This window comes from Salmo salar, chromosome ssa11 (genome assembly GCF_905237065.1).
Source record: "Salmo salar chromosome ssa11, Ssal_v3.1, whole genome shotgun sequence".
In the NCBI taxonomy this organism is placed as follows: Eukaryota; Metazoa; Chordata; class Actinopteri; order Salmoniformes; family Salmonidae; genus Salmo; species Salmo salar.
The window spans coordinates 55,921,707-55,935,340 of NC_059452.1; the positions used below are offsets into that span (position 1 = coordinate 55,921,707).

The following is a 13,634-nucleotide window of genomic DNA, read 5'->3' on the forward strand; positions in this document are numbered from 1 at the left end:
TGGTCCTGTTGGAGCACGTGATATCTGGTCCTGTTGGAGCCAGGGATATCTGGTCCTGTTGGAGCCTGTGATATCTGGTCCTGTTGGAGCCTGTAATATCTGGTCCTGTTGGAGCCTGGGATATCTGGTCCTGTTGGAGCCTGTGATATCTGGTCCTGTTGGAGCCTGTGATATCTGGTCCTGTTAGAGCCTGGGATATCTGGTCCTGTTGGAGCCTGGGATATCTGGTAATGTTGGAGCCTGTGGTATCTGGTCTTGTTAGAGCCTATTGGAGCCTGTGATATTGGCCCTGTTGGAGCCTGTGATATCTGTTCCTGTTGGAGCCTGTGATATCTGGTTCTGTTGGAGCCTGTGATATCTGGTCCCGTTGGAGCCTGTGATATCTGGTCCTGTTAGAGCCTGTTGGAGCCTGTGATATCTGGTCCTGTTGGAGCCTGTGATATCTGGTCCTGTTGGAGCCTGTGATATCTGGTCCTGTTGGAGCCTGTGATATCTGGTCCTGTTGGAGCCTGGGATATCTGGTCCTGTTGGAGCCTGGGATATCTGGTCCTGTTGGAGCACGTGATATCTGGTCCTGTTGGAGCACGTGATATCTGGTCCTGTTGGAGCCTGTGATATCTGGTCCTGTTGGAGCCTGTGATATCTGGTCCTGTTGGAGCCTGTGATATCTGGTCCTGTTGGAGTCTGTGATATCTGGTCCTGTTGGAGCCAGTTGGAGCATGTGATATCTGGTCCTGTTGGAGCCTGTGATATCTGGTCCTGTTGGAGCCTGTGATATCTGGTCCTGTTGGAGCCTGTTGGAGCCTGTGATATCTGGTCCTGTTGGAGCATGTGATATCTGGTCCTGTTGGAGCCTGGGATATCTTATCCTGTTGGAGACTGGGATATCTGATCCTGTTGGAGCCTGGGATATCTGGTCCTGTTGGAGCCTGTATATCTGGTCCTGTTGGAGCCTGTATATCTGGTCCTGTTGGAGCCTGGGATATCTGGTCCTGTTGGAGCCTGTGATATCTGGTCCCGTTGGAGCCTGTGATATATGGTCCTGTTAGAGCCTTTTGGAGCCTGTGATATCTGGTCCTGTTGGAGCCTGTGATATCTGGTCCTGTTGGAGCCTTTGATATCTGATCCTGTTGGAGCCTGGGATATCTGATGCTGTTGGAGCCTGGGATATCTGGTCCTGTTGGAGCCTGGTGATATCTGGTCCTGTTGGAGCCTGTGATATCTGGTCCTGTTGGAGCCAGGGATATCTGGTCCTGTTGGAGCCTGTGATATCTGGTCCTGTTGGAGCCTGTAATATCTGGTCCTTTTGGAGCCTGGGATATCTGGTCCTGTTGGAGCCTGTGATATCTGGTCCTGTTGGAGCCTGGGATATCTGGTCCTGTTGGAGCCTGGGATATCTGGTCCTGTTGGTGCCTGGGATATCTGGTCCTGTTGGAGCCTGGGATATCTGGTCCTGTTGGAGCACATGATATCTGGTCCCGTTGGAGCACGTGATATTTGGTCCCGTTGGAGCACGTGATATCTGGTCCTGTTGGAGCACGTGATATCTGGTCCTGTTGGAGCCAGGGATATCTGGTCCTGTTGGAGCCTGTGATATCTGGTCCTGTTGGAGCCTGTAATATCTGGTCCTGTTGGAGCCTGGGATATCTGGTCCTGTTGGAGCCTGTGATATCTGGTCCTGTTGGAGCCTGTGATATCTGGTCCTGTTAGAGCCTGGGATATCTGGTCCTGTTGGAGCCTGGGATATCTGGTCCTGTTGGAGCCTGGGATATCTGGTCCTGTTGGAGCACGGGATATCTGGTCCCGTTGGAGCACATGATATCTGGTCCCGTTGGAGCACATGATATCTGGTCCTGTTGGAGCACGTGATATCTGGTCCTGTTGGAGCACGTGATATCTGGTCCTGTTGGAGCACGTGATATCTGGTCCTGTTGGAGCCAGGGATATCTGGTCCTGTTGGAGCCTGTGATATCTGGTCCTGTTGGAGCCTGTGATATCTGGTCCTGTTGGAGCACGTGATATCTGGTCCTGTTGCAGCCTGGGATATCTGGTCCTGTTGGAGCATGTGATATCTGGTCCTGTTGGAGCCTGTGATATCTGGTCCTGTTGGAGCACGTGATATCTGGTCCTGTTGGAGCACGTGATATCTGGCCCTGTTGGAGCCTGTGATATCTGGTCCTGTTGGAGCCTGTGATATCTGGTCCTGTTGGAGCCTGGGATATCTGGTCCTGTTGGAGCCTGGGATATCTGGTCCTGTTGGAGCCTGGGATATCTGGTCCTGTTGGAGCACGTGATATCTGGTCCCGTTGGAGCACGTGATATCTGGTCCCGTTGGAGCACGTGATATCTGGTCCTGTTGGAGCACGTGATATCTGGTCCTGTTGGAGCCTGTGATATCTGGTCCTGTTGGAGCACGTGATATCTGGTCCTGTTGGAGCCAGGGATATCTGGTCCTGTTGGAGCCTGTGATATCTGGTCCTGTTGGAGCCTGTGATATCTGGTCCTGTTGGAGCACGTGATATCTGGTCCTGTTGCAGCCTGGGATATCTGGTCCTGTTGGAGCCTGTGATATCTGGTCCTGTTGGAGCCTGTGATATCTGGTCCTGTTAGAGCCTGTGATATCTGGTCCTGTTGGAGCCTGTGATATCTGGTCCTGTTGGAGCCTGGGATATCTTGTCCTGTTGGAGCACGTGATATCTGGTCCTGTTGGAGCACGTGATATCTGGTCCTGTTGGAGCACGTGATATCTGGCCCTGTTGGAGCCTGTGATTTCTGGTCCTGTTGGAGCCTGTGATATCTGGTCCTGTTGGAGCACGTGATATCTGGCCCTGTTGGAGCCTGTGATATCTGGTCCTGTTGGAGCACGTGATATCTGGCCCTGTTGGAGCACGTGATATCTGGTCCTGTTGGAGCCTGGGATATCTGGTCCTGTTGGAGCCTGTGATATCTGGTCCTGTTGGAGTCTGGGATATCTGTTCCTTTTGGAGACTGTGATATCTGGTCCTGTTGACCCGAAAGAGCAAACACTCTAAACCAGCTCATGAAAAGGAGAGAGCCAAGATCCAACGACAGGAAACACTGTAAACATACTGAGGTGGCAAATAGGGGGCAATGTCACTCCAACAACACAAATCAATTCATCCTTAACCAGCAAATTAATTTAAAAAAGTAAAACCCCAATACAATTGTTCCAAAAGTTGCTTAAATGTCTGAAAAGAAAACACATTTTGTATACAGTGCATTCGTAAAGTATTCAGACCCCTTGACTTTTTCCATATTTTGGCTGTAAGCCTTATTCTAAAATTGATTTAAAAACATCTACACACAATACCCCATAATAACAAAGCAAAAACAGGTTTTTAGAAATTTGAGCATAATAATACAAAAATTCTAAAACGCAAATATTACATTTACATAAGTATTCAAACCCTTTACTCAGTACTTTGTTGTAGCACCTTTGGCAGTGATTACAGCCTCGAGTCTTCTTGGGTATGACGTTACAAGCTTGGCACACCTGTATTTGGGGAGTTTCTCACATTCTCCTCTGCAGATCCTCTCACTAGTCCACGTTGTAGTCAGATTAATCCTGCCAGTCTTTTCACTAGTCCACGTTGTAGTCAGATTAATCCTGCCAGTCTTTTCACTAGTCCACGTTGTAGTCAGATTAATCCTGCCAGTCTTTTCACTAGTCCACGTTGTAGTCAGATTAATCCTGCCAGTCTTTTCACTAGTCCACGTTGTAGTCAGATTAATCCTGCCAGTCTTTTCACTAGTCCACGTTGTTGTCAGATTAATCCTGCCAGTCTTTTCACTAGTCCACGTTGTAGTCAGATTAATCCTGCCAGTCTTTTCACTAGTCCATGTTGTAGTCAGATTAATCCTGCCAGTCTTCTCACTAGTCCATGTTGTAGTCAGATTAATCCTGCCAGTCTTTTCACTAGTCCATGTTGTAGTCAGATTATTTCTGAAAATGTATATATCGCGTTTTGGAATGAAATTCTTCCTTTCTACTCTGAGACGGGCTCTGGACATTTCTGAAAATGTATATATCGCGTTTTGGAATGAAATTCCTTCCCTTCTACACTGAGACGGGGCCTTTGGACATTTCTGATAAAACCTGGGAATTCTGGGAAAGTTTCTGGATTGTTCCCTAATCAGGATTGTGGACATAAAAATAGAGACACGTACCCCACCAGTCCTCCGAATATCTCTGTGACGTAGGAGTAGTCTCCTCCTGACTTGGGAATGGTGACCCCCAGCTCAGCGTAACACATGGAGCCCAAAGCACAGATGCCTCCTCCACACACCCATACGATAAGGGACAGACCCACCGAACCAGCATGCTCCAACACCCCCTTAGGAGAGATGAATATCCCCGAACCAATGATGTTACCTGGGGGAGTGGAGAACAAGAGAGAGAGAGAGAGAGAGAGAGAGACAGATACGTTATTATCAGGTATAGTAGTTTCCTATGGTCTTCAACAACCTCCCAGTCCTGTCCCCTTTGTTGTGAGAGAGAAGAAGAACTTCAACAACCTCCCAGTCCTGTCCACTTGTTGTGAGAGAAAAGAAGAACTTCAACAACCTCCCAGTCCTGTCCCCTTGTTGTGAGGGAGAAGAAGAACTTCAACAACCTCCCAGTCCTGTCCCCTTTGTTGTGAGGGACAAGAAGAACTTCAACAACCTCCCAGTCCTGTCCCCTTGTTGTGAGGGAGAAGAAGAACACAGTGGAGAAAAACATTCATATCAACTCTAATAGTTGGACTTCCACAACCTCCCAGTCCTGTCCCCTTGTTTTTATAGTTGGAGGGGGTTTATGAGGACAGAAATCTGTTTTCTGTTATCAATTTGATAAACACCCCCATGTCATCACACAGCTGTTTCTGATCTGGGTTATCACCACAGTGGACTGAAATGACCACAGAGCTCTGTTCTGCAGGGTCAATGAACTGGACTGGACTACACTATGTAACCCTGGCTAACACTGAGGTCTGTTACTACACTATGTTACCCTGGCTAACACTGAGGTCTGTTACTACACTATGTAACCCTGGCTAACACTGAGGTCTGTTACTACAATATGTAACCCTGGCTAACACTGAGGTCTGTTACTACACTATGTAACCCTGGCTAACACTGAGACCTGTTACTACACTATGTAACCCTGGCTAACACTGAGGTCTGTTACTGTAACCCTGGCTAACACTGAGGCCTATTACTACACTATGTAACCCTGGCTAACACTGAGGTCTGTTACTACACTACGTAACCCTGGCTAACACTGAGGTCTGTTACTACACTACATAACCCTGGCTAACACTGAGGTCTGTTACTACACTATGTAACCCTGGCTAACACTGAGGTCTGTTACTACACTACGTAACCCTGGCTAACACTGAGGCCTATTACTACACTATGTAACCCTGGCTAACACTGAGGTCTGTTACTACACTACGTAACCCTGGCTAACACTGAGGTCTGTTACTGCACTACGTAACCCTGGCTAACACTGAGGTCTGTTACTACACTACGTAACCCTGGCTAACACAGAGGTCTGTTACTACACTATGTAACCCTGGCTAACACTGAGGTCTATTACTACACTATGTAACCCTGGCTAACACTGAGGTCTGTTACTACACTACGTAACCCTGGCTCTGCGTCCGAGGCTGGCTGAGGTTCCCATCTCTTCCACGTCCACAACATCCTCAACTGATCCAACAAACAGCTGTCAAAGCAAAGACCCCCGGGCAAGACATTCAACGTGTCCCCAAATGGCATCCTATTCACTATATAGGGCCCATAGTGCTCAGGTCAAATGTAGTGCACTATATAGGGCCCATAGTGCTCAGGTCAAATGTAGTGCACTATATAGGGCCCATAGTGCTCAGGTCAAATGTAGTGCACTATATAGGGCCCATAGTGCTCAGGTCAAATGTAGTGGACTATATAGGGCCCATAGTGCTCAGGTCAAATGTAGTGCACTATATAGGGCCCATAGTGCTCAGGTCAAATGTAGTGCACTATATAGGGCTCATAGTGCTCAGGTCAAATGTAGTGCACTATATAGGGCCCATAGTGCTCAGGTCAAATGTAGTGCACTATATAGGGCCCATAGTGCTCAGGTCAAATGTAGTGCACTATATAGGGCCCATAGTGCTCAGGTCAAATGTAGTGCACTATATAGGGCCCATAGTGCTCAGGTCAAATGTAGTGCACTATATAGGGAACAGGGTACCATTTGTGACACGGCCATCACCGCTATCTCAGAGGGAAGTTTTGAAGAACAGAACAAGAGAAGAAGTACGTGGATAATAGGGGTGTCTAATTGGTAGTCACCTCGCTGTAAACAGTTTGTCTGATGTGAGACAGCGAGGGGGCTCTGAGCTCCAGCGAGGGCCCAGCGAAGCACGCCATCCATCACAGTGCCTTTCTGGAAACAAACAGCTCTCTAAATGTAATGATGCTCCCAGTGAAACAACTCTGAACAGTAGAATTGGAGAGAGTATGGTGAGGAGAGGGGAGGAGAGGGGAGGAGAGGAGAGGAGAGGAGAGGGGAGGGGAGGAGAGGGGAGGAGAGGAGCGGGGGGAGAGGAGAGGAGAGGAGAAGGGAGGAGAGGGGAGGGGAGGGGATGGGAGGAGCGGAGGGGAGGGGCGGGGCGGGGAGGAGAGGAGAGGATGTTACATAACGCTCTTGTGTTTTGTTTTTGTGTTTTCATCACGAATCGTTGCATCGGCGTGGAGATTTAATGGGTGGCCCACAAACGCTTGGCTCAGATCTGATGTCTACAGTCCTGACGGCTGGGGAGCCTGGCTCAGATCTGATGTACTGACGGCTGGGGAGCCTGTACTGACGGCTGGGGAGCCTGTACTGACGGCTGGGGAGCCTGGCTCAGATTTGACGTCTACAATACTGACGGCTGGGGAGCCTGGCTCAGATCTGACGTCTACAGTACTGACGGCTGGGGAGCCTGGCTCAGATCTGACGTCTACAGTACTGACGGCTGGGGAGCCTGGCTCAGATCTGACGTCTACAGTACTGACGGCTGGGGAGCCTGGCTCAGATCTGATGTCTACAGTACTGACGGCTGGGGAGCCTGGCTCATATCTGATGTCTACAGTACTGACGGCTGGGGAGCCTGTACTGACGGCTGGGGAGCCTGGCTCAGATCTGATGTACTGACGGCTGGGGAGCCTGTACTGACGGCTGGGGAGCCTGGCTGAGAAGCAGTACTTAGTGGGACAGTTGAGGAAAGAGATAGAAAGCCAGGAAGAAGATCATGTCTGTTGTGGTCCAATCATCATCCTCCTCCTCCTCTGTGTTGAAGCTGTGTTGAGGACTTCAGATGAGAAGAAGGAGGTGAATGAGTTGATGCTTTGCTGAGCCTGGGTGGAGACGGACGTAGCCTTATAGATTTACATCACAGCCTATAGGGGTTTAATATACATTCTGTGATCATAGCTTCCTGTTCAAGAACAAGCGTTCTACACCACTTCCTGCCTCTCTGCCTTTGAATATGAGGCCCTTCAACCAGAGAAGGGAAAAGTTGTACTGTATATTTGCTATGGAGATGAAGAGAGTGACGTTACACTGCTCTCCTCCTGCATTTTCTGCCTTCTGCGTTGCAGTTGCATTAAAAAGAGGTTTCCAGGAGAGAAGAGGTTCTTGAACCTGACAGCTCTTCTAGGGTCAATAACAACAACAACAACAACAACAAGAAACCAGCGTCACAGAGAGAATTTAATTTTGTTCGCGTGTGTCGCAGCGGTCTAAGGCACCGTATCGCAGTGCTAGAGGCGTCACTACAGACCCTGGTTCGATCCCGGGCTGTATCACAACCGGCCATGATCGGGAGTCCCGTAGAGCGGCGCACAAATTCTGAAGTAAATAGGTACAAACATCAAACAACGACTAGGAGCACTGGGACACTGTCCTTAATGAAAAATCTATAAGATAAATAAATACAGTATGGGGATGAGGTAGGTAGATAGATGGGCTGTTTACAGATGGGCTATGTACAGGTGCAGTGATCTGTGAGCTGCTCTGACAGCTGGTGCTTAAAGCTAGTGAGCGAGGTAAGAGTCTCCGGCTTCAGAGATTTTTGCAGTTCGTTCCAGTCATTGGCAGCAGAGAACTGGAAGGAAAGGCGGCCAAAGGAGGAATTGGCTTTGGAGGGTGACCAGTGAGATATACCTGCTGGGTCACGTGCTACGGGTGGGTGCTGCTATGGTGATCAGCGAGCTGAGATAAGGCGGGGCTTTACCTAGCAGAGACTTGTAGATGACCTGGAGCCAGTGGGTTTGGCGACGAGTATGAAGCGAGAGCCAGCCAACGAGATCATACAGGTCGCAGTGGTGGGAGAGCAGTCAGGTCTGGAGTGAACCAAGGGCTATATCTGTTCCTGGTTCTACATTTTTTGAACGGAGCATGCTTATTTATGATGGTGAGGAAAGCACTTTTAAAGAACAACCAGGCATCCTCTACTGACGGGATGAGGTCAATATCCTTCCAGGATACCCGGGCCAGGTCGATTAGAAAGGCCTGCTCGCAGAAGTGTTTCAGGGAGCGTTTGACAGTGATGAGGGGTGGTCGTTTGACCGCAGACCCATTACGGACGCAGGCAATGAGGCAGTGATCGCTGAGATCTTGATTGAAAACAGCAGACGTGTATTTAGAGGGCGAGTTGGTTAGGATGATATCTATGAGTGTGCCCGTGTTTACGGCTTTGGGGTTGTACCTGGTAGGTTCATTGATAATTTGTGTGAGATTGAGGACATCAAGCTTAGATTGTAGGATGGAATGTAACTAACAGGAATGTAACTAACAGGAATGTAACTAACAGGAACGTAACTAACAGGAACGTAACTAACAGGAATGTAACTAACAGGAATGTAACTAACAGGGACATAACTAACAAGAACGTAACTAACAGGGACGTAACTAACAGGGACGTAACTAACAAGAACGTAACTAACAGGAATGTAACTAACAGGGACGTAACTAACAGGAATGTAACTAACAGGAATGTAACTAACAGGGACGTAACTAACAGGAATGTAACTAACGGGGACGTAACTAACAGGGACGTAACTAACAGGAACGTAACTAACACTAACAGGGATGTAACTAACAGGAACGTAACTAACAGGGACGTAACTAACAGGGACGTAACTAACAGGAATGTAACTAACACTAACAGGAATGTAACTAACAGGAATGTAATTAACAGGGATGTATTGATTGATCAGTGTATACAGTATTAAGATGTATTGATTGTTCAGTATATACAGTATTAAGATGTATTGATTGTGTATGTCTTCACACCACAAAGTTAATAGTTGGTGGGTGGACGGACGTGTGGCAGCCATTACAGCTGGGAATCAGTTTGATTACGATTCTACCAACTCCTTTAGGGCAACATATATTCATTGTTTTTGTCACAATTGCTCAAGCTCAGTACATTTGGTTGGGCATCATTGATGGACAGGAGTCTTTGGCATTGCAATTTGTGTAATTAACCTGCTGAAATACAAAAAAACTCTATTCCCAGGGTTAGCATTGCATTCACACCACATTACTGGCCTGTGTGACAGAGTGAAAAGATGGAAGCCTGTGTTAATAAAACATTCACTCCAAAAATCATCCAATCTGTTTGTAACAAGGTCTTTAAGTAATACTGTCTCAGTTTGTCTTTGGCTCGATCAAAACAAGGTTTTCTATAGCAAGCAAATCCATCCACTCTAAGAGGTTGTTGAACTCATCTCAAGACATCATGAGATCACAATGATATCACAGGATAGGATCCTTATACGGAACGTGGACCTTATACGCGTAACCGATGTGAAATGGCTAGTTAGTTAGCGGTGGTGCGCGCTAATAGCGTTTCAATCGGGTGACAGTCACTCGCTCTGAGACCTTGAAGTAGTTTGCTCTGCAAAGGGTCGTGGCTTTTGTGGCGCGATGGGTAACGATGCTTCGTGGGGGGTCAGTTGTTGATGTGTGCAGAGGGTCCCTGGTTCAAGCCCAGGTTGGGGCGAGGAGAGGGACGGAAGCTATACTGTTACATACGGAACGTGGACCTTATACGGAACGTGGACCTTATACGGAACGTGGACAGCAGGAATGATTACTGAGATGTTCATAATGAAACAGGTCACTGTTAGTGTAGTCTAAGGCATAAATAATGAAACAGGAATAACAGTAAGGAATAATGAATAGAACATGTACAGTGCTTTCAGGAAGTATTCATATCCCTTGACTTATTCCATGTTGTTGTTTTACGTCCTGAATTCACAATGGGTTTTAACCCATTAATTCTCACCCATCTACACACAATACTCAATTTTGTCAAAGTGGAAACATGATTTTAGATATTTTTTCTAAAGTATTGCAATTGAAATACAGAAATATCTAATTTACATAAGTATTCACACCACTTTGCTATGACGCTCCAAATTAAGCTCAAGTGCGTCCAATTTCCTTTGATCATCATTGAGACGTCGCTACAACTTGATTGGTGTCCACCTGTGGCATATTAAAACTGTTTGGACATGATTTAGAATGAAACACACCTGTCTATATAAGGTCCCACAGTTGACAGTGCACGTCAGAGCAGAAACTATACCGTGAAGTCCAAGGAACTGTCCGTAGATTTCTGAGATAGAATTGTGATGAGGCATATATCTGGGGGAAAGGGTAGGAAACAATTTCTAGAGTGTTGAACATTTCCGAGAGCAAAGTGGACTACATTATTGGGAAATTAAAAAACATGGAACTACCCAGATTCTGCCTAGAGCTGGCCGGACGACCAAACTGAGCAACCGGACAAGAAGGGCCTTGCTTGGTCAGGGAGTTGGCCAACAACCCAATGACCACTATGACAGAACTACGGAGTTCCTCGTCTGAAATGGGAGAACCTGCTAGAAGGACAACAGTCTCTACAACACTTCACCAATCTGGCCTTTATGGGAGAGCGGCCATACGGAAGCCACTCTTGAGAAAAAGGGACATGACAGAACGCCTGGAATTTGCAAAAAAAGGCACGTGAAAGACTCTGAGATCATAAGGCAAAAGATCCTGTGGTCTGACGAGACAAATATGTTACTCTTTGGCCTGAATGCAAAGTGCTATGTCTGTAGAAAACCAGACACAGCTCATCACCCATCTAACAACATCTCTACTGTGAAGCATGGTGGTGGCAGCATCACCCATCTAACACCATCTCTACTGTGAAGCATGGTGGTGGCAGCATCACCCATCTAACACCATCCCTACCGTGAAGCATGGTGGTGGCAGCATCACCCATCTAACACCATCTCTACTGTGAAGCATGGTGGTGGCAGCATCACCCATCTAACAACATCTCTACTGTGAAGCATGGTGTTGGCAGCATCACCCATCTAACACCATCCCTACCATGAAGCATGGTGGCGGCAGCATCATGCTATGGGGAATGCTTTTCAGTGGCAGCGACTGAGAGACTGGTAAGGGTAGAGGGGGAACAATGACTGGAGCCAAATACAGACAAATCCTTGATGAGAACCTGCTTCAGAGTGCAAACGGCCTTAGACTGGGTGGGGCGAAGACTTTACGTTCCAACAAGACAATGAACCCAAGCATACAGCCAAAGCAACGCTGGAATGGCTTCAGAACAACAATGTGAAAGTGAGTGGCCTTGCCAAAGCCCAGACTTGAATCCCATTGAAAATCCATGTAAAGACTTGAAGATTGCTGTTCACCACCACTCCCCATCTAACTTAACAGAGCTTGAGGAAAATATGCAAAGAAAAATGAGAGAAAATCCCCCAAATCTAGATGTGCAAAGCTGATAGAGATACCCAAGATGACTCACAGCTGATAGAGATACCCAAGATGACTCAAAGCAGTAATCGCCGCCAAAGGTGCTTCTACAAAGTATTGACTCAGGGGTGTGAATACTTATATACACACACATGTAGATATTTCTGTATTTCATTTTCAAATAAATTTGAGAAAATGTCATTATTGGGGGTATTGTGTGTAGATGGGTGAGAAAAATATATATTTAAATCAATTTTAAATTCAGGCTGTTACAACAAAGTAGATAAGTGGAATAATGTGTTCAATGATAAATACAATGTCTAAAGTGTGGAATAATACGTGTTCAATACCATTAGAATACTTAAAAAAATAATACCCTAAATATGATATTTGATCAACAATGACCTTTAACGTGATCAGAGAGGATACGGCCTTCCCTGTAGCTCAGTTGGTAGAGCATGGTGTTTGCAAAGCCAGGGTTGTGGGTTCGATTCCCACGGGGGGGCAGCACAGACAAAAAAATAATAATGAAATGTATGCATTCACTACTGTAATTCGCTCTGGATAAGAGCGTCTGCTAAATGACTAAAATGGTCAAAAAATATATAGGTTTGTTTTTAGCGCCAACAGCTAAATTGAACACGGTCCATTTCCTCTAAGTAGGTATCCCTCCAGTTCACATCAGATCAGATCATAAAGGCCACCGGCGTGTTATAATACAGTCCGCTGCCTGGTCGAGTTGGCCATTCAACCACATAGAGATCAGCGGAGAGATATCCAGCCACGTAAGCATTATCTGTAACAGTAGAAGTAGTCCTGAAGTCTCCGTACTACACCTCTCACATGATGCAACATCGTTAGGAGGTTTCCCCTTTATGTCGACCAGAACTTGTAGCCTATTCAGAGACACTCTGATATTCCGGTAGCCGGTACTTTACCGTTAAAACTAGAGCCTCAATGGTAACGATTAGATTTCATGAACCACTAAAAAAAATGTTGTCTGTGCGTAATGTTGCGCCACACAGTTAGTTGTTTTCTCCGTGGATAATGATCTATCTGTAATAACGTAGACTAAAACAACGGGATATCAACGCCATAACTACAACCAACTCCGCGTGTCTGAAATGAAGCGGAAGAACAGAAACCAGATTAGAGTCTATACTACTCTCCTTTAACCCTCAATAGACCGTCAGCCAGACAGTCAACTACACATTTCCTCCAACAACCTTGCTTACTCTTTCAAAGCCACTGCGTTCACATACATAAGAAGTAGGCTATGATAAAAAATAAAAAGCTGTTTATTTTCTCACCAATAATAATGGCACATGCGCTGAGGAGTCCGATTTCTTTTTTAAGCGTGACTCTATCAGACGGCGAGTCCCTGTGATCCGTCCCGTTCAGCTCCATCATGGGCTGTTGTTGCGCCTGGTCCGTCTCAGCCTGCGGAGCTGCAGCGCAGCTCTGCCGACTCCTCTCTGTCCCATCCATGTCTGAGAGGCGCAACTAAACACACTGCCTCACTCAGTCCCTTCAGCTGAGCTCATATACAGCATCGATGCACGCCAAGGTCCGTGGACATCACACGCATGCGCGGCGGTAGGACAGTGTGCTTGATTTGAATAGCATGCAAATGATCAGCGGTGTAAAATACTTTAAAGTACTAAAGTATATTTTTTTTTGGGGGGGGGGGTATATGTACTTTACTATTTAATTATTTTGACTACTTTTACTTCACTACATTCCCAGAGAAAACTATGTATTTTCTTACTCAGTACATTTTCCCTGACACCCAAAAGTAGTAGTTGTATTTTGAATGTTTAGCAGGACAGGAAAA

At 46.7% G+C, this 13,634-nt stretch overlaps 1 protein-coding gene across 1 annotated transcript in view; it reads right to left on the reverse strand.

The window, feature by feature from the left end:
* LOC106591035 (asc-type amino acid transporter 1) overlaps positions 1-13,368 on the reverse strand; it is a 56,464-nt gene extending 43,096 nt beyond the window's left edge. Inside the window, exons 1-2 of the mRNA XM_014182208.2 lie at positions 13,111-13,368; positions 4,189-4,393 (exon numbers count right to left, since the gene is read on the reverse strand). Coding sequence (XP_014037683.1) covers positions 4,189-4,393; positions 13,111-13,288 — 383 coding nt within the window. The 5' untranslated portion in view covers positions 13,289-13,368. The remainder of the gene's footprint in view (positions 1-4,188; positions 4,394-13,110) is intronic.
* Between the last annotated feature and the right edge of the window lie 266 nt (positions 13,369-13,634).